The 27,975-nt window shown below is 44.3% G+C and overlaps 1 protein-coding gene across 10 annotated transcripts in view; it reads right to left on the reverse strand.

Moving 5' to 3' along the window:
* Positions 1-27,975, reverse strand: part of ARID1B (AT-rich interaction domain 1B) — a 438,299-nt gene that overhangs the window by 59,680 nt on the left and 350,644 nt on the right. For 5 of the 10 annotated variants that reach the window (XM_074397219.1, XM_039467065.2, XM_039467051.2 and 2 more), the window contains 2 exons: positions 20,475-20,654; positions 5,177-5,504 (listed from right to left, as the gene is read on the reverse strand). In XM_074397219.1, coding sequence (XP_074253320.1) covers positions 5,177-5,504; positions 20,475-20,654 — 508 coding nt within the window. Of the gene's footprint in view, positions 1-3,262; positions 3,392-5,176; positions 5,505-20,474; positions 20,655-27,975 lie in introns of all 10 variants that reach the window. The other 5 variants (XM_074397218.1, XM_039467048.2, XM_039467040.2 and 2 more) reach the window with 2 other exon arrangements.

The raw sequence follows: 27,975 nt of genomic DNA on the forward strand, positions 1-27,975 counted from the left end.
AAATCAGTTCTATTTTGAAGAGCTGTCAACTGCTAGACATCAACAGCTACCAGCTAGGATGAATAAATTGATGCGAGGCACATGGAACGACTGTGGGAAAGTTATATACACGCATGGGCTTTAGACGTAATGGATTCAGTCATTTAAAAACGATTACGAGGTCAGGAGTAGTGGCTCATGCCTGTAATCCCAGCACTTTGGGAGGCTGAGAAGAGAGGATCGCTTGAGGCCAGGAGTTCATGACCAGCCTGGGCAACATAGTAAGAATCTGTCTCTTACCAAAAAGTAAAGATAAAATCAGCCAGGTATGGTGGCACGCACCTGTAGTCCCAACTACTTGGAAGGCTGAGGCGGGAGGATTGCTTGAGCCCAAGAATTTGAGGCTGCAGTGAGCTGTAGTAAAGCCTGTGCTTAGCCTGGGATCCACAGCAATACTTGTTAGGAAGTGGTAGGTCAAAGTTCCTCCTAAGCTTCTGGCAAACTTTGGCTCACGTATGCTCAGGTAATGGCTCAGAATCCTCCAGAATGATGCTACGGACAGCCATGAGAACTGATCTGAAGATGGATGGAACTCATTTGCCATTCCTGGGCTTTCAGTAAGATCACCTAATATTTCCGACCCTCTGTTTCTCACACCTTCAAAAGTATATTCCTTAGCTAGCAATGCTTCGAAACTGCAAACAACAATGCATCTTCTGATTAAAAGCGTATCAGTGTGTAGGAGGGGGAGGGTTCTGTAACAGATATTACTCATAAACCATTAACTTCAAACATCTGGACATTTTTGTACAGTGAATCTAGTATCTGAACAAAAAGATTCACCAGATTCTATTGTAAATCCTCTGATAATCAAAATGAGGAATTTACTCAAAAGGTGAAAAAGAAAAAAAATTAATCTATGTTTCTAAATTTATTCAATGCAGCAGGTCAATTTTACCCTCATACTGTCACTCTTAAAGGAATTAATAAAACCGCTTCTAACCAACTAACCTGGCATTTTTTTTTCCTCTATGCTATCTTATATTTGACCAGCTGAGAAAATCCGAAGCATAATTGCCACAATCCTTCATTTTTATAACGAGCATTCTGTTTTTGTCTAATTGCAGGCACACACTCACTCACGCTCCACCTTCATCATTAATTTGTCCTTTTCAGATTCTTCCATGGGCTCTTGGTCCTTTGGGATTCTGCCTTGAGCACGAAGTCATTCCCACAAACTCTGAATCCTGTGCTCCTGAAAGGTCTGCACTACGGTATTTCTTCCTCTCCCAAAGAGAAACTAACATTTAGCAAACTCGATTTTCTAATGGCCGACCTAACTTTAACGTAACAGAGCCATCAACGGGGGAAGAAAAACCAAAGCAGAAACATGAGTTCACTGCCATGGTCTGTTGAGTAAGTAAAGCCAAAGCATGCTGAAAATCAGATTTCTCAACCCATAGCACTGAAACATGTCATACACATGTTTTCTCATATTCAAGCTTCTGCTTTTAAAAAAGGCACAACACAGGTTATGTGTATTGCAAAGTGAACAGAAGGAAGATTTAAAATAGAAATAAAACTTATCTTCTTTCTTTTTTAGAAAGAATAGTGTAGACATAAAAGTTAAAATTCACAGCTAACAGTCACGGGGCTATGAATCTGAGTCCTTGCCAAGTGCGCTCCATAAGATTTACATAGAATAACGCCAACATTTTTCTTTCTCTTATTTTTAATTAAGGAGGAGGTGTTATAGTCTAAGGAAGCTATCTGGATGCTGCTGGCTGAAATACAGATTTGATCTCCTCGTGCTGGTTAGCTAACATCAATTTTCTGCCCCAGTGGAAGAGATTTCACTCTGATGCATGCCATTTAAATTCATTTTACACAGCTGCTTAATGTGGCTTGGCAAGGCACAGCCAAACTAGCTTTGTGGGTCTAGAGAAGCCTCCGGAGTTGGTAAAAGGACAGATCTATGGATTAGCTGCAGATGATGAATGCTTTCTTCCTCCAACTGTTATCTTCCTACTGACTCACAAATTGACCTTGAAGGTACCACAAGAAAGTAACAAAGAGGAAAAGACCATTTCCCCAGAATCAGCACGTTTACCTCCTTCTATATTTGTTATTTCACTCTGAGGATGATATTCACAAGATTCTGTATTTGTTGGTCCACACTTAGGGCCATGTTTACAGATTTTAGAACTCTCTCTTCGAAAACGATCATTTGCTCTAAATAAATGTAAACTGAACTATTAAATGAAATTATTAAGAAGCCCTCTCTGTCAGGGATTCCTAACCAGCAGCGAAAGCACAGCTCTCTAAGTTTACCATTTAAACAAAGCTAGGAGATAGTTCCCTGTTCATTTTAACCAAAGATGAGGCAAACCTTGACTAAAACTAACTCCCAAACATGATTAAGTCTGCACAGGATGACAGAAATAATTTTTTTGCTCAGCAATTCCTCAATAATAATAGACTTCAAGAGCATTTACGAACCTAACCGTGGTGACAGAAGCTGATATTGCACCGTTTTGTAGTAGGACAGAAGAGATACTTTTTGTTGCTGTATGTAATTCCTGTGTTGAAATTGGGAATAATATGGCAACACTGTGTTGAGAGAGAAAATTCTCTGTTGGATTATTTTGTTGCGTTTTCCTGGTAACTTCAATACTCTAATACTCGCTGGAGAAGAAAATAATGGAAGTCTTTGGCCCAGACATTTGCTTGGTGGTGATAACAATGAAACCCCTCCTAGGCCCTATGAAGAGCCTGTGTCAGCTCGACTGCAGCGACTCTCTTGTCAAATGAGATGCTGTGCTCTTAATTTGGGGGTGGGCATGGCAGCGTCTCACTGTAGCGGCAGGAGTGATAATACAGTCACGAGAACAGCGCTGCACAACGCAGGTTCCTAGACAAAACAACGACAACGATGGGGGAAATGACGCCAGAGAAGGTGACTTCACGACTTGGACACAGATGACAGTTTCTATTTCCCTCTCAGGCATGAAGGGAGGCAGCCATGCCGAAAGCCATGCACGACAGGACCTAGGACGCATGCAGGTGTCCACCGAACGGCCACGGTACTGTTCATGAGAAAGAAAACCGAAACACACACAGCGACACAAATGGACAGAAGGACAACCCCCTTGGAGACGGGTTTCCTGTGAGGGCTCTCGCTTTCTTGGTTTGGGTGTTCTTTCGCGGCCAGATGGCACGACCGTTAACAGGTTCAGGGAAAACGCCCAGGTCCCGCAGCAAGTCGGGGTGTGTTGCTACCTACCCGTACTGGTCAGGCTGGTGCGCCATGGGAGCCTGAGAGTTGCCATAGTTGGGGTGCTGGGAAGAAAACATGGGGCGTCCGCCAGCCCCAGACTGGCTGGGATAAGCAGGCGACCTAATGTATGGTGGCCTAAAGTGGAACAGAAGAACAGCTTCTTGGGATTTGTTCTGATGCACAAGCATGAATCCCTGTCTATCTGTCACCCTACACATAGGTGCGGGGCTCACAGACCGTGGAGGCGAGCTGGGTATCCTGCACCCTGCCGCTGCCCGAGGGCTGGGGGGACAGAAAATGCCTCTAACAAAAGTGTGTGGACAGGCAGTGAAAAGATTCTCAACTCCAATCTCCATTTACATTTTAAAGCTTTGACTTTGGGAAAAGCAAACAAGAAGATCTCCAGCCCCCATTTAAACTCCTGGCGAGCTGAAATGGGCGGCAAGTGAAGGCAAGGCTTTGGAATGGGCTAGGCATTAGCAACAGAAAGTGGCAATGCATGGATGTGGGTTTATATACTGATTCCTACAAAACCATATGAACACTGACTCGGAAAGGGGGCACGCGTGGCTTTGTAACCACACAAAATCATGCCTGGCTCTCTGTGGCTATCTTCTGAGGTTCCTCTCAAAAAGGCTGCGTGCCAAATGCAATCACATACTTTCTACTTAAAAAAAAAAAAAAAAAAGAACAGAACGTGTGCTTTATGAGCTGCAACAATGGACAATTCATTTAAACTTGAATTCGAACTTCAGTTTTGAAGAGCCAAACCAGTTTCCACAGACAGGTTTACAAAAACATTCCCTAAAGCCTGTGTGGGTTCGGCAGACGGAGACTGCTGGAGTCCAGAAGATTGTAAGTAATTGCAGTGTGGAGACAAAAAGTCAGATGATTGATTTTAATTTTTATTTCCTCCACGGAAATTTATTATTATTTGGAGAAAACACTAAGTCTGGTGGGGTCCCACATCCCTCAGATAGCAGCTTTAGAAGAAAAGTAACAAAAGACACATTTAAAAACACACACACGCACACACATGCACACACGCACACACACCTTAGCTTTTATTTCCCTTTGACAAAAATCAGAATCTTCTACCTTTGCTTCTGAAGATTAAGATACACGTTTTTCAAAGCACTTTGCTTTAAAACTTATTTACATGTGCTTTAAAAACATATTCACCTTTACCTTATACATTTTTAATTATCTTATTTTTATCCAGGTCAAGTATGTCCTTCAAGAATTAATCTTTAAAGTCGGGATTAAAAACGAGTTAAGTAATTGAAGCTAAAGCCGTGCTGCATCAACTCAAACTTTCTAAAATACTATCTTTGCTTTTTTAACCATATTTTGGTTTGGACAGATAGAAAGATATGCCTGGAAAAATAAAATGTAACATAAGAATGTAAAGTATATAAACCTCACACATATACGTTTAGACAAACACACAATACACATGTACACATACAAAGTTTCCATTTTATGAAGATTCTTATGGGAGAGTGAAAAGGGTGGGGGGGTGGTGGATTTCCTTTTCAATGTTTTAGAATTTAAATGGTTTCTGAGCGTTAGTATTTCCTGCTTAAAACTCACTGCTCCAACCGGTACCACACAGACAGTTCCCTGTGTGACTGGCTCCGGTTTGCTGCTGCGATGACTATTCAGACATTTCTAATCGCCTCCCATGACTGACATGCCCACTGCTCACATTCCTTCCTCATGTATGATAATACATGGTTTGTCACTCAGTTCTCTGACCTTGACGCTACAGAATGTATTTAACACAAAAAGAACGGCCAAGCACAGTGACATTCTACTGCTCTGTGTGACCCCGGGGAACAATGCGGCTATGTGCGCAGTCACGAGGCCACGCGTAGACACACAGCGTACCTGCCCGGGGCGTGCTCCTGGGTGGCGTACCTGCTTTGTGCTGAGTTCGCAGCAGCCTGCATCACTGCTGCGGCTGCCTCCTGTGCCTTACGGTTCACAGTTGGCATTGGCGGCCCCATTCCTGGCCCTCCCTGCTGAGACATGCCAGGAGAACTGGGGGTCATGCTGCTCATATTTCCAGGAAATGGTCTGTTCTGCATCCCAGCTGATGGCATTCGTCCCAGGGGCACAGCACCACATGGCTGGCTTGGCCCTTGTCCATGCATCTGGTTGTTGGCACTGATACCCATACCGGGCCCTGGGCTGCTGTAGCTTGCACTGGGCACCCCACTATACGCTGGGGGTCTGGAGTAGTTACCTAAACAAAAAGCAAACACAAAGTAAAGCCTTTTATTTAATCTTGTGACAACATTCACTGGAAATACTTTTTGTCCAACAATGCGATCAGCACTGAGTATTAGTCATGACCCTTATTGGCCCTTCCTGTTGGTGCTGGTGAGGCCGCCAGCCTCAAACATGCTCCTCTACACAGCCCCAGGCCCTCAGAGAGTGACCTAAATACAGAGAGCCCCAGAGGACCACTGCACTGGTGAAGACAAATTCAGGCTGGTCATAAAAAGCAAAAACAAAAAACCAAAAAACGAAAAACCCTACGGTAGCAAGGGCTACCGAGTGCTGCCTCCATCAATTCAACCATGCACATTCTTGTTTTGTTTTGTTTTTTTTTTTTGAGACACAGTCTCGATCTGCTACCAGGTTTGTGGTGGCTGCCACATCTCGGAAAACTGTCCCAGCACCAGCTTGGCCCACGGTGGCAGGAGGGCTGGCGGGCAGAGCTGGGGGGGGCGGTGAGGGCTGGTGGGCACGGCCAGAGGCGGGGGTGAGGGCTGGTGGGCAGGGCCAGAGGCAGGGGTGAGGACTGGCAGGCAGGGCAGGGGGTTGAGGGCTGGTGGGCAGGGCCGGAGGGGTGCGGTGAGGGTTGGCAGGCAGGGCAGGGCAAGGGGTGAGGGCTGGCGGGCAAAGCTGGGGGGTGAGGGTTGGAGGGCAGGACTGGAGGCGGGGGTGAGGGCTGACGGGCAGGGCTGGAGGCAGGGATAAGGCGCCCAGCGGCACCTCTCGGCCCTGGTACACACTGGCCATGGCCCTGGCTGTCTCTGTAGTTGTCTTCTCTTTCCTTTCACACCTTTTACTTTGATTGTGTGTAGATAAATTCAATTAAATCAAAGGTAAACATGATACTACTTCAGTCATAACAGCTGCTCAACTATCGTGTGTGCTGGGGACCTGGTTAAGTGCTTTGCACCAGTGAATTCATTCATTTCTTCCAGTAACCACATGAAATATAGATACCCCCAGGACTCCATTTACAAATGAGAAAAATCAAGAGCTAGAAGATTAGGACTGAAGTTCAAGCAAACTGACTCTGGGACCCATGTATTTAACCAATAACACTGCTGCCTCCTGATAAACAACTGTTGAAACTACATCAATGTAAAAGACAAGTGCGTGTAGAATATGGATTAGTGCTTCACAATCAGTCTCCACTACTTTCTGGAAGCCTTTCCCCATCCACGTAACATAACTATACACGCATTATATGCCAAAAGCTGTTCAGCCTGGGTGATGTAAAGCTAAATACGATCCGATTCCTGCACTTGAGAAGCTCCAAGCTATGTGGGTGAGCATGCGTGCGTGTGTGCATGCAGGTATGCGCGTGTGTGCATGCATGTGTGTGTGCACGCAGGTGTGCGCGTGTGCATGCATGCGTGGGCGTATGTGCATGTATGCGTGGGCGTATGTGCATGTATGCGCATGCATGTGTGTGTGCGTGCCTGTGTGTATCCATGCATGTGTGTGTGCATGCATGTGCACGTGTGTGCACGCATATGCGCATGTGCGATAAAGCAATGTGGGCAAAAACAAGAAAAAGTGTAAAAGCAAAACAAAAAAAGCATACAATGTGAAAAGTGCATGAGGGAAGGGAGAGTGAGTCTGATGGGGGCTGAGGGCATGGGGGTCCCCCTGGTGGGGGTTGGTGGAGTCCTCTGAATGAGTACTCCTGGTGCTGAACCCTCAGGAGCTGGCTTCAGAGGCTGGGTGAGGCTCCACTGCCTGCCTGCAGGACCTCGGGAAAGCTGCTTTCATCTTTTGTTTCATTCTCTTCTCTGTAAAACAAAGATAATCCTAACATTGTCCGTGTGAAGAGGTGTTCTCTGGATTAAATCATCTAATGTATGTGAAGTATCTCACTTTCGGGTGCCACTTGATGGGGCTTCATTGTTGGCTGGGGGCTAAGACAGAAGAGGCAAAAGGGCACTTATGGCTGAGACGCTGGGGACACCAGCTGGATGGCAAGGGCAGACCAACTCAGGACCACCACCGGGGCGCTGCATGTGGCTGTCCGGGGGACAGAAGGGAGAGGCTGGGTCCAGCAGGGCCTTGTATACCAGGCTTCTAAGTTGAGGTTTATCCTGTCAGTAAGGAGGAGCTTCTCGAGGATTTCCAGCAGAGATAGGATTGGATTAATAACTGCAGTAAAAGCAAACACTTAATATTTACTATGTGCTAAGCTCAGTTCCAAGTTCTTTGTGTTAGTTCACTTGATCCCCAGACGAAGCCTGGGAGGTACACATTATTATAATCCTCATGCTGGAGATGAGGAGCCTGTGGCCCGGGGCTGTGAATGTAACAGATGTCCCACGGTCACATGGCTCACAACTGGAGGACCCAGGTCTGAGTCTCGGCAGTCCCAAGTGCAGCTTAGAGTCCAAGCATGACGTATTCTGCTACACAGTCTCTCAAATACTTCAGAAAAAGCACATTTATGTAACAAGGTCATCGCAACGGTCAAAACCAGCTGTCTGAAATTCACACATGTAAAGCTCTATCACCTACAAATCTGCAAGAGACTCTGCAGACTTCTCCACATTGCCTGTGCATCTGCCCTCTGTGAGTGCCACTGCGTGCATTTTCATTCGGCTGCTCAGGAGACATGTATTATTCCCTACAGGCGACACATGGGCCACTGTCCATACAGATGTGGGCAGGCACATCTGTTCTGTCAAGGGCCAGGTAGGAAACAGTTTAGACTTTTGGGGCAAACAGCCTCTATCACAATTACTCAGGTCCTGCCACTGTAGCCCCCAAAGCAGCCCCACACATAGATGGGAATGGTGGTGTTCCAATAAAATTTTATTTACAAAAACAGGTGGTGGGCCAGAGCGGGCCATAATCCATGGACTCCTGATATAGACTGGTCTTGGGACAAGCTAATAAACTGCTACACTAGCAACGGCAAGTAAGAGCTGGTGAAGTCAGCAGCTTCCTTAACCCTGAACACCGTCTGGAAGACCGAGAAGGGCTTCGGGGGATGCCAGAGTGTGGCAACGACAGATCTGAGGAACCGGGAAAGAAAGCAGAAGACCAGAAGACACAGCAGGACAGGAAACAGGAACAGAAGAGGCACGGCGCAGGTACCTCGGGTGTGCTGGGCCACACACCATTAGCCTTTGAAGGCTGGCTTCTTAAACTGCTTCGGCAGGAAGAGGCACTGCTTTTGCACAACTAAGATTTGCAGATATCATCAAACTTTGTTTTCGAGTTAAAAAAAAAATACACTGTTCCTTGGTTTCAAACTTCTTTACAAAAATTTCTTAAGTTTCTTCTGAATCTCCCATCCCATGGGACACGCATATGCTCCCGTCTATTTTCCTATCACGCAGCCTCGGCGGAAAAGGCACCTTCTGTGTGCCCTGGTAGGCGGGCACAGAGCAGGGACCAGCTGTCCAGCTGCTGGGCCCTTCCTCTTCCCAGGCTTACCCAGAGAGAGTCCCCGTCCTCAGGACTCTTCCCCAGGAGAAGGAACTTCTCCTCCTCCTCCTCCTCCTCCTCCTCCTCCTCTTCCTCCTCCTCCCAGAGTTCACATCCCTGGAGCTTCCAGATGATCTGGTAAGATCAGCGAAATACAGTGCTCCTTCTTGGCTCTTGCTTTTATTAAAAATAAATATACTCATTCATAGTTTGAATGCACAAATAATTAATTCACATATTCATGCTATGACTTGAGGGCTTGTTTCCACCCTCCCCCAATACTAGATAAGTGACTCACTTGGTAAGAAGCCTTTTTCAGTGAAAACATATGTGCCCTTTGCTTTCGAAGGAAATGAAGTAACGCTTTAATCTTGTTTTCGAAAACAAGCGTTTAGACTATACCCATCGTGAGGTTTTATTAGAGAAATAAGGTTTCTGATTTTGTTGAACTCTGCTTATAGCTGGAATGGGGAAATGCTGGCACTCCAACTTCCAGGGTTTAACTGGCAGTCAAGGGCTGTATTTTAATGAACATGAAAGAAAATACAGAGAAGTTTAGTTACCCTGCAGCCTACCTCCATCTCTCATTCATGTTATATATTAAGGAGGGATGAGCTGTTTCAAACGCTTTGCTCAATTCGCCAGCTGGTCTTCGTCTCCTGGCATGAAATATATGCAAACCTGGTGGAGCATGCGTTCGAGCATAGCCATGCACATCAAGACATGCGTGCACACACTTGTGCTTAGAAGGGTGCTTAGGCCCGGGGTGCCCATCTATTTCTCTCCCATCAGTTGGGTTGATTCCATGAACTGTCACTCCAAAGGGCACGTCAAGGAAACATGTTCTAATTACAGAGGTCTCAATCAGAGAGAAGAGAAACGAAGTCCCCTTTTCTTTCCTTTGAAACTTTCCTGATTAAACTCACGTGCCAGGATAAAAATAGTTTCTACAGGCTTAAAATGGTTTAAGAGGCAGCAAAATCTGGGTGTGAACGCTGGTTCTGACACTCCCTAGCAGCGTGACAAGCTGTCTCACCTCTCTGAACTGTGGTGCTGTCATCGGTAAAGTGACGACAATGATGAGTAAGAGGCTGAAAGTAATGAGTGCGACGACAGGCCCAGCGCGGCCCAGCAAATGACAGCTGCCATCGTCATCGACGGCCTCAACATCACTAACATCACTCCCCGATTTTAAAAAATGTGTGCACCGGGCAAAAAATGATTCATGCACCCCAACTACTCGATAACGTATCTTTCTTCCCAAAATAAACAAAAACCAAATATGTAAGCCAAGCAAAATATGAGAGGCAAAGCCAGGAATGAGAAGCGCAATCTTATTTCCATGTTCCGCTAATAGGTTAGTAATTTGTTGGCACTGGCTTGGACAGAAAACAGATGGATCCAGCATTAAGCACAATGCAGGCGGCAGATGCCGGGCCAGCCCACCTCAGCTGGACTGGTCCTGCAGCCAAGGCCAAGAGCCCACAGTTTTCAAGTGGGTTCATCTTGGCACACAAGCTTTGGAAAATTGGTCACCAAATGAATTCAGATTTCTACCCACCAGGAGTTACATTCAAGCACCAGAGAGAGGGAGCAGAAGCTAGACCCTATTCAAGTCACCATCCTAATTTCAGGCAGATCACAAATAAGTCTGTACCTAACTCCAGAATATTTAAACCCATACTCAGAGCTTACTGCTTTTCGTAAACTACTAAATGTTTCCACCCATACACGAAATTTTGCTTCTAAGTTTCAACAGTTATGAACAACAGTTACTCCCTACATGGTAGAGGATAAAATGGAGGCACAGGCCATAAATCAGAAATCCTACCCTTGTGGAAAAGAGAAATGCTTAATCAGCTACATACTACGATAAAGGTAGTTGTGAATTGGGGCTAAATATGCATTTATCTTGTTTGGTAACCAATGATGTTTGCCATTTTTATAACAGTTACTACAAAATACCATCTTTTTTTTTTTTTTGAGACAGAGTCTTGCTCTGTCACCCAGCCTGGAGTGCAGTGGTATAATCCTGGCTCAATGTAACCTCTGCTGTCCCAGTTTAAGCGATCCTCCCACTTGAGCCTCCTGAGTAGCTGGGATTACAGGCGTGTACTACCACGCGAGGGTAATTTTTGTATTTTTAGTAGAGACAGGGTTTCATCATGTTGCCAGCACTGGTCTCAAACTCCTGGCCTCAAGCAATCCACCCACCCGGGACTTCCAAAGTGCTGGGATGACAGGTGTGAGCCAACGTGCCCAGCTTTGTCATGTCTATTGAGATATAAATTATATACAATAACAAAAATGTATAATCCTGTAATCAACAGCACAGTTAAGGTACAGAATATTTTTCTCACAAGAAATGAAAGGAGGGGACAGTTCCCTCTTTCCCTTCTCTAAGTCTGCCTCATCCCCACACCACCCCCCTGGCAACCACTGATCTGATTTCTATTCACGTCATTTTATTTCTCTGCAATCATGCAGCATGGGCTTTTGTGCTTGGCTTCTCAGCATCACCCCTTTGACATTCATCCACACCGCTGCGTATATCCAGAGTTTCCCTTTCAGGGCTGAGTACTAGTCCATTCTTGGATATGGTTTCTAGTTTTTGGCAATTACGAGTAGAGCTGCTAAAAATTTGTATACAGGTTTTTGTGTGTTAGGAATATGTTTCATTTTTCTCGGTAAAACCCTAGAAATGTGATTACTGGGCTATGTGGTAAGTACATGTTTATAAGAAACTGCCTAGCTGTGGCTGCACTATTTTGTATATATTCCCATCAAATACTGTGTGAGAGCTTTGTCAGCACTTGATATTCCAACTTAGAAAAAATTAGCTATTTGAATCAATATGTAATAGAAATCAATGTGGTTTTAATTTTCATTTCCCTAATGAAAAAAGATTTTGAGCATTTTTAATGTGTTTATTTGCTGGTTATCATATTTAAGTAAGATCTTTTCTGTGAAAAACAAAGTTCTATTTTAATACAACTGTCAACTCTACGTTTCTACTCGGACCTATCATCCAATGCTGCTCTTTTAGGCATGAAGTAGTTAGATCACCACAAATACAAGTTCATCAAAATGAAAGCTGACTTGCCCCAAGCTGCATTAAATCCCATTGTGGGAATAAATAGAGAGAATATGTTTTCTGAAATATATATAAGGTACCGTATTCCTCCCGGGCCAATACACACTTAAAAATTCTTTAAAATGTAAAACTGACAATATTATACAAGGTTTGTAAAAGGACAAAGACCTATTACCTGACCTTGCAGTGCCACTTCAATCTTCCACTTTGGTAGTTTTTTTCCATTTATGTTACAACAATTATTGTCCTCCTTTAAAAATTTAATTACAAAGTAATACAAGCTCAACGCAGAAAATATGGAAGCACAGAAACAGAAATGATGCTTAGTCTCACCCCGCAAGGATAATATACAAGGTACGTAGGCAGCGAACAGTCAACCCAAGACCCATCAAGCTTCAAGGCAGGGGGAGGAAGGCGTATCAGTGACTCTGGATTACTCTGAGTCAGCAAAATTCATTCATTTAAGGAAGAGTTATTAAGGACCTCTTACATGTCAAGCTCTGTGCTAAATACTGGGGATTAAGCAGTGAATGAAGACAAAGAGCTTATATTCTGGTGGAAGGAAACAGGCAAGTAAAGAAATCGGGACAATGACATGTGGTGATGAGTGTGATGGACAGAAACACAGGAGGGAGGGCTCTGCAGAGTGGTGAGGGGAAGGGAACCGTGTGCGTGGCCGCTGTCTCTAGGGGCAGAGGCGGGTCCCTAACCGGGGCTAACGTCAGAGGCGGACCCTGAGGACACGTGGGCACGCTCGCAGGCCAGCATCTGATGTTGAGGCAGCAAGTGAAGAAGAGGGGCCTCCCAAGAGGTGGGTCTCACTGTCTGGTTCTAGGCAGGTGACCTCTGGAAAGCTACCTGTTAATCTAAAGCTCAGTTACCACCTCTATAAAAAGGGTGCAATAAAAGATCTCTATCTCATGGGGCTGCTGTTGGGAAAAAAATTACAGTAACTATTGTTGGACAATTGACAATGAATAGGTAAAATCAGCCAAGGAATAGGCAAAAAGTATTACTTTCATTTTTTTTTTTTGAGACAGGGTCTTGCTCTGCAGCCCAGTCTGGAGTGCAGTGGTGTGATCTCGGCTCACTGCAACCTCTGCCTCCCGGGTTCAAGTAATTCTCCGGCCTCAGCCTCCCAAGTAGCTGGGATTATAAGTGCATGTCACCATACCCAGCTAATTTTTTGTATTTTTAGTAGAGACAGGGTTTCACTGTGTCGCCCAGGCTGGTCTCGAACTACTAGGCTCAAGCAATCCACCTACGTCGGCCTCTCAAAGTGCTGGGATTACGGGCAGGAGCTCCTGCACCTGGCCCAAAAAGTGGTCTAATATTAATAAATGTATAATTAGTGAAAGAAATTATCTTTACATTATCATATTGCATTATATGCCTAATTTTACTTTCATCATGCAATTTATTCCTCAAACAGAAGAATGTATAAGAAAAGGTAAGCACTGTCATTAAAAAACATATAAAAAGGCAGGTGCAGTGGCACTTTGGGAGGCCGAGGTGGCAGATCACTTGAAGTCAGGAGTTTGAGACCAGCCTGACCAACATGGTAAAACCCCATCTCTACTAAAAATAAAAAAATTAGCTGGGTGTGGTGGTGGGCACCTGTGATCCCAGCTACTGTGGAGGCTAAGGCAGGAGAATCACTTGAACCCGGGCGGCAGAGGTTGGAGTGACCTGAGACTGTATCACTGCACTCCAGCCTGAGCAACAGAGCGAGACCATCTTAAAATAAGTAAATAAAAATAAATAAATAAATAAATAAATAAATATAGCTATTAACCCAACTCAATAGTCAACTGCAGTGTGAAACAGTCATGTTTCTATGGTAAGAACAAAAGGCATCTAAGCATCGAAGTTACGGGGTCACATATTGCAGGGACTGTGTCTCCAGACTCTGCTGCTGTGCCTTGCACACCCCACACAGACTGCAGGGGAAAGGAATCCCCTGAAGGTGGGCCAGGGAGGGTCCTGATCGGCCCCCGGTGACCACAGGCAGAGGGACCCTTCTTCAGGGTGTTTGGTGCCACTGACAGAGCTGCGAAATGTGTCAACAGGTAATTTCCTTTTAAACAAACATTCAAATAAATGGAAGAGCAATGGACCTTGGGAAAAGACAGGTCCCTTGCTAAGAGGGCAAGTAAAGCTACATGTCCACAACCTGCCTCTCTCCATGCCGCCCACCGCTGACTTAATGAAGCCCCCCGACAGGGCGGGTACGGCAGTGTGCTCCGTCAGGGGCAAGGGCAGGGAGTGCAGTCCTCTTGAATGCTGCTGATGTTAATTACTGCAGTAAAACAATTAGCCTCACCCTAGTCAAAATTAAAGTTGCTTGATTTTTTTCTCTCTTTTTCATTTTAAGTTGATTTGTACTATTTGTTTTCCTGAGTTTTCTCCCTGATTCCCAGGTTTTGGTAAAATCATGAAGTGATGCTCTTATAAAAATCATGATCATTATCAGGCTAAGAAAAACTCACGCTTAAGTCTTGTAACTTGAAGGCTAGATTCAGGCATCACAAGACGACTTGATTACATGAACCTATCCTTTACTATGAAATAATCTAATTCAATTTTTATTTCTAATATTAGCAAAACAGATTTAGGGTATTTCCTTAGTAAAACATAACAGTATAGAACAAAGCATTGATCCTTTTGCTTTGCGCTATTTAACCAAAACACAAGGTTAAGGTAAGAAGCAGCTTGGCCTCGTCAAGTCTATCAACCTGTTTCAAGAAAATAGTGAAATGAGCAAACTGAAGGGGAGTGACCTGCACAGTCTTTGGAACATCAGAGAAGAGGATCTTGTCCATCTGCAGCACTGTCCAGAAGTCTTCTGCCCACACAAAATGAATCCATGTGGCAGACAGACCCACCTCTGCAGACGAGCAGCTGCAGTTAAGTCAATTCAATAATAAGACTGAGGTTCTCTCGTGCCTATAATCCTAGCACTTTGGGAGGCTGAGGTGGGTGGATCATGTGAGCCCAGAAGTTTGAAACTAGCCATGGGCCACGTGCTGAAACCGCATCTCTATTAAAAAAAAAAAAAATTAGCCTACCATGGTGGTGCATGTCTGTGGTTCCAGCTCTTAGAGAGGCTGAGGTGGGAGAATCACTTTAGCCCAGGAGCTGAAGGTTGCAGTGAGTCAAGACTGCATCACTGCACTCTAGCCTGTGTGACAGAGTGGGACTCTGTCTTAACAACCAACCAACCAGCCAAAGACAGAGGTTCTGAACTTAGAAGAGTAAAGACTGAAATCCTGGGTCTCAGTGACTGCAGGGCCTCCAAGGTACCCACAAGGAGCTAGTGTGCCCACAACTCTGGACACTTACGCCTTGATCCTCTAGAACCACAACAGTTTAAGAGTTTTGCTGTGTATTTCACTAGTCTGGAACTGTATTCATTCAACTGAGTATCATTTAAAGTTTGCCTTTGCTGAACTTATGAGACACATACAATGAATGAAGGGAAAAGGAAAAGTTCTAGACAGCATCTAATTTATTTTGGTGAAAAAAAAAAATCTTCAAACCCTTCTGAAAAACACCTTTACCAAAGTAATTTAGAAATAAAAGGTTCGTCAGACTCACCTACTTGTAAGTCCTCTGCTTCCTAAGACATACACAATAAAAATCAGGCATAAACCCAGGTGTCAGCAAGACCGGTGTGCTGTCTATGGTGGCCCTACACAGATTCCCATAGGCTATTAAAGAGTGAGTGATGCCCAGGAGAAATCCAGACCAAGGTAACACTGCTTACTCACAGCAAAACTAAGGCCAGAGTGTTTGTATTTTGTAACTAGCAACAACATGCAAAAAGTATTTCTGGATAGTCACTGTGACAGACATTCCTCTAGAGAACACAAAAAACAAACAAGATAGGTTTGTCCTTACGAAATAAAAAGGCTATGGATATGAAACTGATTTTAGCTCTCTTTTTCCCATATAAATTCACTTATTAATAATTAACATGTTAATTACACAATCCTTTCTATTTATTAAAGCAAGTCCCCATAGTCCTCTTTCCTTGCAAACACTTTGCAAGGGTAGTTATTGTTACATGTGCTTGCTTCAAGGTAGCAAAGTGCTGTTTCATAAAATATACTGTAATTAAACATTTTTACACATTCAGATTGGCTTCATTTAACAGTTCAGATCTTATAGTATTAATATACATTTCTAACATTCCCCCTTCTTCACATCATAGAAATTTTATTTGATTTTTTAAGACAGGGTCTCGCTTTGTCACCCAGGCTGTAGAGCACTGACATGACCAGAGCTCACTGCAGCCTCAATCTCCTGGGCTCAAGTGATCCTCCGACATCAGCCTCCCGAGTAGCTGGGACTGCATGTGTGTGCCATCACACTTGGCTAATTTTTTTTGGTATCTTTTTGTAGAGATGAGGTTTTACCATGTTGCTCAGGCTGGTCTCAAACTCTTGGGCTCAAGTGATCAGCCTACCTCAGCCTTCCAAAGTGCTGGGATTACGGGCATGAGCCACCATGCCTGGTCAGGAATTTTATTCTTAATCTCTTTAGTATTTATTAGTTTTTTAAAGACAGGGTCTTGCTCTGTCACCCAGGGTGGAGTAAAGTGGCCTGATCTGGGCTCACTGCAGCCTCTGCTTCCCAGGTTCAAGTGATTCTTGTGCCTCAGCCTCCCGAGCAGCTGGGATTACAGGGGTGTGCCACCACGCCTAGCTAAGCTTTCTATTTTTAGTAGAGATGGGGTTTTGCCACATTACCCAGGCTGGTCTTGAACTCCTGACCTCAAGTGATCTGCCCGCCTAAGCCTCCCAAAGTGCTGGGATTACAGGCATGAGCCATCACACTGAATGAGTATTTTTTAAAAATATATTTCCATGCCTGTATTCCTAAAATGTTTCCTGCTACTTAAAGGCAATTTGTTTGTCATTTTGGTGTTGTATTCCTAGTGACTCACTGAACGAATGAATTAGCAAGAAGGTAGTACAGCTAAGGTATGGGAAACAACCCCGCCAGTGGCCATGTGACTGGTCTGATAAGTCAGTTTCCATTGGTGGGAACCCTGGCCTGGCCACTTACTATAACGACTTTGGGATCATGGCCAAATTATTAAATTTCTCAAGACTTTGGTTCTCATTTACAAAATAGGGACAGCCTCAGAGGGCTTCCCATTAATTAAGAGAATGGGGCCAGGCATGGTGGCTCATGCCTGTAATCCCAGCACTTTGGGAGGCAGAGGTGGGTGGGTCACGAAGTCAGGAGATCAAGACCATTCTGGCCAACATGGTGACACACCATCTCTACTAAAATACAAAAAATTAGCTGGGTATGGTGGCACATGCCTGTAGTCCCAGCTACTCAGGAGGCTGAGGCAGGGGAATCGTTTGAACCTGGGAGATGGAGGTTGTACTGAGCTAAGATCGCACCACTGAACTGCAGCCTGGCAACAGAGTGAGACTACGTGTCAAAAAAAAAAAAAAAGAGAGAACAGGTGAGTCAGCCTGGGTTTGGATGCTGGCTTGACCACTGTAGTCACTGTGCATCCTGGCAAAACTGTTTACCTTTTCTCTGCCTCAGTTTCTTCCTCTGTAAAGTAGCGTAATAACAGCAACTTCTGTGAGGATTAAATGAGTTAATATATGAAAAACACAGAAAAAAGGACCCAGGACATAGTAACATGTTCAGTAAATGCTGGTTGCTATTATTAACAATTTTGGAAAAGCTGCTCCTGACAATAAAATGTGAGTAAAATGCCTGTGAAATATTTGAAACTTCTTTTAAAAAGCAAAACCAGAAGCAAGTCATTAAGTTCAGAACAAAAACAGAAAAATGAGACTGATGACATCCTGGGTGACTGCATGAGTGAATCATTCCAGAGAGATGAACACTTCTAATTGGAAGAAGGAAGCTATGTCACTAATAATCTGAGTAGTTAATCAAGAGGAGAAAGAAAAAAACCCTTTATTTGGATCCTTTCTGAAAGGGTCACAAAGATGGAATAAAGGAAGGGCATTTACTGAAATGTACAATGTATGTTGCAAGCGTAATCTGTCGCTGAGTGTCTGCTGGGGACAGAGGCTCCAAGGGGGAAAAGGTGATGATCTGGATTTGGACATCGAGAGGACCAGGGCTCTCACAGCACACAGCACTCAGAACTGACGCAGGAACCCAAGTGCACAAAGGCCTCGGAAGGGAACGAGGTGGCAATGTCACCCAGGAGAGGGGAAAAGGGTGCCTGGTGCTTTCAGGCACAGAGAGTGGGAATATCATCCTCATTTCAGATCATTTCTACTCTTAACCTACACTCAAGGTTCATGCCTTAAAACACCCAAACAAAAAGCCTAAGCATGATGCAGGAACCCAGTGGGCTACCTCAACAGTAAAGGTCCTGGAACTGAAGCAAGGCTTGCAGAACATCAGAAGTGGAAGCAGCTTCCAACGTAATATAATCTCATTTTCTAGACAAAGAGAAATTCAGAAAGAGGAAGCAATTTTCCAAGGAGAGACAGCAGTTTGGATAAGAACTCTCCTGGGCTCAGCGCTCTTACATTAAGGGTCTTCACCTTCAATGATTCCGAAAAACAGGGATTTAGTCAAAAAATAAATCCATTCTACAGTCATTTCCTTCCCTGCTATTAATTCCTACAGCAAAAGCTCTTCCTTAGTTGTTCACAAAAGACTTACCAGATAGCCCAAGGTCAGTCTTCACGTGTGATGAGTAGAAAAAGAGGCTACAAGAATGAAAGACTTCAGGAGTATGGAGACAAATTTCAAAGATTCCAGGAAGGGCTTGTGGTCTTAAGGGTTAAATCCTAGACCTCCAGCCACACCCAATTCTGAGAACAGGGTCTGGACCTTGCCTCCAAAGACATTAGGAGCAAAAGCCCACATTTTCTGTGCCTACCGCAATTTATAACCTGCTTTTCCAACTCTCACTAAAGCTCTCTTTCCATGACAGCTAAAGAAACTTGGCTTAGATGACACCCACCATGCCCAGTAAGGGTTAAGTCCACAGTCCTACCTCTACTCAGCAACAAACCACTGCCTGCCACAATTACCTGGCGCTGACAGGGAATAAGCTGACATCACTGTGACCTGGGACGAAAATTCCCAAAGCAGCTTACTGGAATCACTAACATGGAAAACTCTTAATGATGTGATATAAAGAGAATCGAGCAAAACACCAAGTCTCACGCTCAGGACAGGCCTAGAACAAAGGCAGGAGGGGATCTATACAGACGCTGGCTTTCTTCAGTACCCCCACAGTCTTCCTACCAACAGCAGTATTTGGAAAGTAAATGCAACAAATCCCCACAAGGCAAAGAAGCAATGCTACAATGGTAGCGCTGAAAATACTGAAGATCAAGATCTTCAGAACACAAGAGAGTAACTCACTTTTCAAACTATAAAGTATCATACGTCAGAGAGATGCGATTTTCTGAGAAATGCGGGTAAAAAGGAGGTGACTGGGCTTGCTAAACAGTTGCAAACACCTCTAGAAAACACTAAGGTTCTACCCCCAGGCAGGCCTGGTTTTGCTGTAGAAGTGTAATCATTGCACTAGTTTCTCAGTGGCACTCATCATCTTCACCTGGAATGTTCCCGGCATTTTCAAAAATGAGGGAATTCTGGGAATTGTGCCTGCCAGATCAACTCATTATCTTTAAATGATCCATTAATGTCTACTTCAAAGAAATCAAATAAAAGAGGGTGGTCAATTCAAATGTCTTATTGCTAAAAGTGACTTAGGACAAACATCTCTCTATATATGTATACGTGAACACATCCGGTTGAAAACCTTGTATATCTGACAAAACCCGTATCCCCTTCCAGGAAGGAGGTGTGCCGATGGTGCAAGCTGGACATGCTCCCACTTAGCTCTCTACTCCACCCTTACGTTCTTTTGTGAAGGACAGGTAACCATTTCAGGCTTTGTCTGGTCTCTGAAGAGTCAGACTCGGGAGGACTGAGGACGTGAGAGCTACTGTGGGCCTGATGTGGGATGCTGGAGAGAAGCTGGGAGATGTACGGGCAGGGCCGTCCTGAGCCCTCAGCTCAAAGTTCTAACGGCGATCACTGAGAGGGAGGGGCCAAACCAGAACCCAACCCAACAGAGCCCACGTTTTACATCAGAGACCTTCTGAGGACGTGGCTTGTGTCCTTTTCTCTACATTTAGGACCACGTCACAGAAGACAGGGGTTCACTACTTCATTATAACACATAGATGAAGAGCGCTGACCCAAGTGTCCGACCATAAATGCTTCACCAACAGTGGCTATATTTCTCCCACCATTATGGGCAACTAAAGTCCTGTTTGGTAACAGGCCATGGATCTTACAATACGTTTACAAGATTAAAATCCTGAAGGGCTAGTATGTTAAGAAGATTTCTATGACTTACTGCCATGCATTTTGGAGAAGCTTTGGTTTTACCTTGTGGTCCATACTGGCTCATCTGTGGACCGTAAGTCCCACTTGAGTTACTCTGCTGAAAGCTACTGATTCCAGCATGCATCTGGCCCCCAGGAGAAGGATGAGGCGACATAGATGGTCCTGTCTGTTGAGGTCCATACTGAGACATCTGAGGGTTTCTTTGTGTGCCTGCCATAAAACCTAAGTGGGAAATAAATGGAAACATATAAATGCAGGTGTTTTAGCATCTCTGCGTACATAAAAATGGACATGGAATTATGTGGCCGGTGGCAGGGGAGAAGGCTGATACCATAAGATTCTCCTAAAAAACAACTAAAGACATCTCAATTCAGTGTGGACGGTCTGGAGGGTTCCCTGGTGAACCCCTGGGTCCTAACCCTGAATTCCCAAGAAAATTCTCAGGAAGCCAATGGCTTCTGGACTTAAATTAGGGAAAGGGGGAAGGGGGAGAAAAGGCAAGTGACCTTAACCTCTCTTGCAGATAAAGTCCCTTCAAAAAGCAACAGTGAGCCCTAGCAACGGCTGGACTGCAAACCCTCTGCCCTGCCAGGCTGGCCACGTCACATATGCCCTCTCTGAGCCTTTGCTCACTGCCCAATCCCTGGGACACAGCTCTCTGGTCACTCAAAAATCCCACCCCTCAGACCCAGGGCACCAGCTCTTCCCTGCACAGAGCTGTTTTTCTCCCCTTGGGTGTCCTCAGGCAGTAACTGTCACACTTGGCTCCTAAAGAGCCCGCAGACTTCTGAATACTTGGTTCGCACTACCCCTCAGAGGTCAGCTGCAAACAACTGCAGGGCGTGCACTGGCTTCGGCTGTGCCCGAGCAGAACCTCTGACTTCCTCCTTCAAAGCCGCTGGGTCTTGAGACTTATCTACCTTGCTGCCACTCGTCCAAATGCTCCCTCAGACACACGGGATGCCTAGAGGCCACCCTTTCCTTCTTTCCTCTAAGTGTGATCCATCCATCAGCACGTCCTGGTGACTCCACTCCGACACAGATCGTGCGTGGTGCCTCTTCCTTATTTCTACTTCTACCAAAGCCAGCCCCAGCCGTGTCTTCTCCTGCCCCACACCACAGCATACGACCAACCACACAGTCTTGCTAACCCCGGTCTTGCTCCTTTTGGTTCATTTTCCTCAAAGATGCCAGAATCACCTTTCAGGAATACAAAAGGAAATCAGAGCATATATCTCCCCTGCATAAAACTCATCAAGGCTTCCCACTGGTGCTAGAATAAAATGCATACATGTGACCTTGCCTATGTATGGGACCTCATGAGCTCTGGCTGCTGCCCTTCTCCCTTCAGCCCCATTTCCTAGAGCTCTCTGCCCCTCCGCTGCCCTGCAGGTCCCAGAGTCCCTACAAGATGACATCATGCTCTTTCCCTCAGAAAAGCCTCTATCCCGTGTTCCCTCCGTGGCTCGCTCACGATCTGCTTCCACGCTGCTGGGTCCTTCTCACCCCCCAGCCTTCCCTCAACGCCTCATCCGAGGTCACACCAACCCCTGCCCTTCCCCACTCACCTTCCTTCACAGCACTTTTCATAATCACTGGTAATCATGTTATTTTATTTTGACTCACTTATCACCTCTCTTCCCCACTAAGACATTAGCTCCATGAGGGCAAGGATCACACCTGAGGGTGTGGCACATGGTGGTTAACAAAAACTATCTTTTTTTTTTTTTTTTTTTTTAAATGAATAGATGTTTAATTCTTTATGCACCCAACAGAGTGCTGAGCACAACACAACCGGTGCTTGGTGGGTGGATATTTCAAATGGATAAAGAAAGCACATCTGTATATATCACTGGAAGGTCAGGTACATCCATGTATCAGGAGTCCAGGCAAATACAAGTGAGTTCATAGAGCTGTGAAATACTCATTAGGACAAAGAGAACCCCAAATCAAGACCACCTTGAGAAAAAGCAGACATTATCCATCTGGCACACTAACAAAGGGTAGTTCGAAAAACAACTCTCAGACCGCAGGGGTTTGTGTTGGGGAGAGGGGTCCACGTTACCAGGTGAAGGCTCCAGCTGGAGACGGGCAGGTTTCTGCTCCATTAGAAGCTAAAGCAGTAGCTTCCAAAGAAAGTCCACTGAGGCAGCTGGAGGGTAAGATAATCCTAGATCTAAGGTTGGCTTAAGGAGGTTAAATGGCACATGGTATTTATAAAGGCGGCCACAGTTTACATTTCAGTAAGAAAAAAAGAGGTCTTCTAACACTGCTTCTGTTTAAAGAGATAGACATAAAAGAAAAGTAAGTTGAAGTATTTCTTATTATCCTATTTAACTTATTTATAAAGATAAGCCTTATGAAATTGGGCTCAATTGGCAGCTTCCAGATATAAACCATCATAGAAAACGTTTGCTTTTTCAAATCTGAAAACAAACAGAAATCAGAGCACTAAAATTACTATGAATGATTGCATCTTAAGATGTTACATGAAATATTTATCTAAGCTTTACTATAAAATTCTCAAGTGTTTCAGAGTGAGTCCTGTTTAATAAAAAAAAAAAAGTGTTTCAACTTCATAGAGATCATGTGGGTCTCCCCATACTTTCTTTGAAAAGAATGACTGCTTTTCCTTCCTTAGTTAAGGAAAGTAACACAGGCCCTTTAATTAGCATTAAATTTCACTCCAACCATGAAGGTGTCCATGCCCAAGGGCTTGGAAGCTCTGACAGTATGTTGTTGTTGTTGTTATTATTATTATTATTATTATTATTATTATTATTATTATTATTGAGCTGGAGTCTCACCCCGTTGCCCAGGCTGGAGTGCAGTGGTGCAATCTCGTCTCACTATAACCTCCACCTCCCAACCTCAAGTGATTCTCCTGCCTCAGCCTCCCAAGTAGCAGGGATTACAGGTGCACACCATCATGCCCAGCTAATTTTTTTATGTTTAGTTGAGACAAGGTTTCACCATGTTGGCCAGGCTGGTCTTAAAACTCCTGCCCTCAAGTGATCTGCCCGCCTCAGCTTCCCACAGTGCTGGGATTACAGCCGTGAGCCACCGAGCCTGGCAGTATACTATATTCTTGAGTTACTGGCTTAAGGTTTGTTCAAATGAGTGCTAAGAATTCTTAACTAGGCAAGTTATTTCTTGCTCTATTTACCCAGTCCTTAAAAATACATATGTTACATTCCACTTGAACTATCTCAACTGTCACTGGCATTTTACATAAAACCATGTCTGCAAAAAAAGGAGGTGGATTCAAATGAGGCTGCATCACAGCATCCATTTCCCATACTTTAGGGACAAAGTGCTACTGGGAGTGGAATCTACCTCCTTACATAGAAATTACAACTTGAAAGCTATTTTTTCTTTGTATTATTGACTTCTGCAATGGCACCACTTAAAAGAGCTTCCTGAAACCTTGTTTTCGATTTTTGGTGAGACTCACTCCTTTCCCTGTGTCCCCAAGACCATGAAAGGGGAAGGTGACACATTTTCCTGACTCCTTCCTAAGCCAGCATCATCTCACGGCAGTGGACTGGGAACGGAGGGCATAGACTGCGGTCCTGTTTGTGTTATAACCTCTGAATCCAGTAGGGGAGAGATGTGTGAATAAATGGACTGCAGTGGGTATTGAATACAGCTCGCTGTGTGACTTTAAGCACATCATAACCTCTCTAAGCCACAGTCCCGGATCCTGTGAGGACCAACTGAGATAATATGTCAAAGTGTCCTGTAACCTATAATGTGTTATACAAAAAAGTAAGACATTATGATGTTAATGTTTGGTTTATCAACTCCCAAGAGTATCTTTTAACTCTTGGATAGCTACACATTCAGTTGCAGCTTCCAGCTGGGATGAATAAGTTTTTATTTCTACATGTTTTTAATTTAAATGTTAGGAATCCACATTACTCCAGCACTTGAGTAACTGTGTACAAACTATAAAGGGTTAAAAGGGGAGTATTATGGGAAGTCATTCTCACATCCTTGTCTTTTGCCAGAGTTTCCCCAGCCAAAGGCAAATGGATTTTCAATGTATTCTTTCAGAGATATTTTATGATTTGTGGTTGTGTTTGTATTTCTGTTATCATGAGTAAATGTGAACACTGTTTAATAGCTGTCTTTACTTCCTTTTCTATAAATATCTGTTTATAGCATTTGCCTCTTATTTCTATTGGTCACTCTCTCTCTTGAATATGGAGTATTTCATCTGGCAGGTGGTATAGCTCCTATTACCCACTCAGTGGCTGCATGGCTCACCAAAACTCTGTATCTGCAGTCTTGTGAAAAGCTGATCTGTGGCCGGGCCCAGTGTCTCACGCCTGTTTTCCTAGCACTTTGGGAGGCTGAGGTGGGCGGATCATGAGGTCAGAAGTTCGAGACCAGCCTGGCCAACACTGTCTCTACTAAAAATACAAAAATTAGCCATGCGTGGTGGCAGGTGCCTGTAATGCCAGCTACTTGGGAGGCTGAAGCAGGAGAATCGTTTGAACCTAGGAGGCGGAGGCTGCAGTGAGCTGAGATTGCGCCATTGCACTCCAGCCTGGGCAACAGGGGCAAGACTCCATCTCAAAAAAATAGGAAAAAGAAAAAAAGAAAAGTTGATCTTTCAGTTTGGGTAATAATGGCATAGCTCATATATCGCCATAACAGGAAATGGTATGACCTGACTTACGTTTTGTTTTTTTTTTTTTTTTTTTTTTTTTTTGAGACAGGGCCTCTCTATGTTGTCTAGGCTGGTCTCGAACTCTGGACCTCAAGTGATCTTCCCAATTAGCTGAGACTACAGCTGTGGGCCACCATGCCCGTTACATTTTTGAAAGCTAACTCTACTGTAATATGCATCATAAAGAAAAGATTGAAGAGGAGGAGAAAGGTCACATGTGAGAAGACCAGTTAGGAGGCAGGTATGCAACACATAAATAGAAAATCACAATTAAATGCCAACACTAACTAATCCTACTAAAAAAGTATTCCTTTATGGATATTCTTAAAGGTTACTGAATATTGCCTATCTCCTCAGCAAATTGATAAAAAATTAGAAGACAGAAGTTAGCTAAAGAAGTATTTGTATGCATACTAAATACAGAAACGATGGCCTATCAGTGGTTTCCTCATCTGTAAAATGAGGGAATCACATCTGCCTCACAGGGTGAGGATTAATGGAGATAAACTTGCATAAAAGGGCCGGCTCACAAGAAGCTTTCAACAAGCAGTAGCTCTTAGCATTATGATAGATTCAAACGAGGGAGGAAGACAGGCAGCGTGGTAACCAGGACAGCACTGGGCGAGGATCTCATCCTGGCCTCCAGGTCTGCTGTGCAGATTCCTGTCAGTGACTTGGCCTTTCTGGCCTCTGTTTCCTCACCTGCACTCAATAGCTGTAGGGGTACTTCCCGCTACAGGTGCCTGTGATTCTCGTTAAAACGTTTTTCTTTCCAAGGAAAAAATCTAAATCAAGTCTGTAATTTCTAAGTATATTTATTTGGAAGGTAGTTCTTTTCTTGTTTTGTTAAATTTTTATTTTTGAAAGCAATACATTTTAAAATGTTTCCCAAGAAATCAGATTTCAACTAAGAATTTTCTTCCTATTTATGGTGACACATTTGTTTGATTGCATCTTGCTCCTTTCAGAACGTTCTCTAAGACGGCATCTTGTAACAGAGTTTGAGAATAGAAAGCCTGACAGCTGAGAGGATGCAGCTGTGTCTTTAAAAGGTGTGACCTTTTCTAGTCATAAGCCATCTGAGTTTAGCGTACCACACCTTCTAGTAAGAGAGATTCAGAAAATATAAAACTAATTTCCTATACGCTGTGAAAGTATATGGAATTACTAAATGCATTATGGAATTGTATGGTCCCAAGTAAATATCTAACATGGGAAAATTCAAACTTTAGGCAAAGCACTAAATTACATAATTATTATCTACATTATACAAAACAAAGTTTCTTAGAAACCGCATATGAAAATATGTTTCGTACATTAAACTGAACCATAAATTTGCACCAGGGTTCTGATCAGTGAATTTACTAGTTTTGAGTCCTGCACTGCGTGCTCATACAGTCATAGAACCTGTATTACCATATTCCAAATGTAGAGGCACCCTTCTGATATGGAAACACAGACATCCTTAGAGAAGAGGTAAGGTAGTGGAGTAGGAAACACACCCCCTCTGGATTTGTTCGGAAGCAAATCTGTTCAGAGGCTGCGTTCGCTGTCCCCTGTTCGCTGTGTGGGTCCACAGCCTCCTTTGTATAAAGTGGAGAAGGCAGTTCTTGCCCTGGCTTACAAGATCATTCACCCTGAGAGTCAAATAAGAAAAATCCCTGCAAAAGTGCTTTGCTAAACTGAAAACACCATGAAAACGCTATACAAAGGCATTACTATTGCCTTTATAGTGATTCTATGAGCCCTTTATTCACTGTGTGGGTTTCTATCTAAGCTATCAAACTGGTAACTCAATCCACAGTAATGTCACACAAATCTTCTGCCAGCATGCACCTATTTTACTTTAACATTCTAGGAACTGTGGTAAGAATAAGAGGATATTTTTTAAAAAAGCAAAAGATGTGATCCTTACCCTTGAGGAACTGAAATTTTAGTTGAACAGAAAATAAAAGCCTATCAACAGGGATAAATGATGAATTACTAAAATTACAAAGCAACTTACAACTTTATATGAAACGAAAATAGTAACATCTTAGTCAAGTAAGTATCACCTCCTTTCTCTTCCATTTCTCTATCATTCACAAGGTGCCAGGGGCATGAACCAGCCAACCACAGGCACCATCTACCCTCACGGAGCTTACGTTCCAGTGGGAGACACAGACATCTGATGACCTGAAGTCAGCATGTGACTGGGAGAATGACAGACGTACAGGTGCTATGGGAGTTATCAGTGCAGGACCCAACTGAGACTGGGAGGGTGGACGGTTTCCCTGAACAAGTCACGTTTTAGTTGAGAGCCGAACAATGTGTAAGAAGGACCCAGGCAAATCTGGCCCGACCGCTTCTGAGAGGCTCCACTGTGACCGGTGGGTGTCATCCAAAGTGGACGTCCCAAGGCATGGGCTGGGAAGCCAAAGTTCCTGCACTCAGCTGAGTCTAGAGGTCACTGGGGGCACCCTTTTATATGGCTGGTTTAGAATTTTATCTTCTTCAAACCATCTGTAGCCCAGCTACCAACTGCAAGCAAATGACCGCCCACACCACAACAAAGCCAGCACTGATCTGTGTGCCTCCCTGCCCTCTAAGCTTTGAGCATCTCCAGCCAAGCCCCATGCTTATTGGCTTTCCTCCTCTAAGAAGGAAATCTTCCATTTGTGCCCAAGGCTGTTGCCTTCCCTTGGGCACTGAATCGCCCTTTCCCATTTCTCAGTGATCTTTCAAGCATTCGTTCAAAAACCAGGCACTCTCTCTTGACTGCTCAACTGGCCAAAAGCCAAACTTAGCACAGCACGTGAGTCTGCCACCCCATCCTGGACATGCAGCCACCAGGGGGCCCCCACTCCGGTTCCATCACTTGGGCTCTGA

The sequence above is a fragment of the Saimiri boliviensis genome, chromosome 4 (assembly GCF_048565385.1).
Source record: "Saimiri boliviensis isolate mSaiBol1 chromosome 4, mSaiBol1.pri, whole genome shotgun sequence".
NCBI lineage: Eukaryota > Metazoa > Chordata > Mammalia > Primates > Cebidae > Saimiri > Saimiri boliviensis.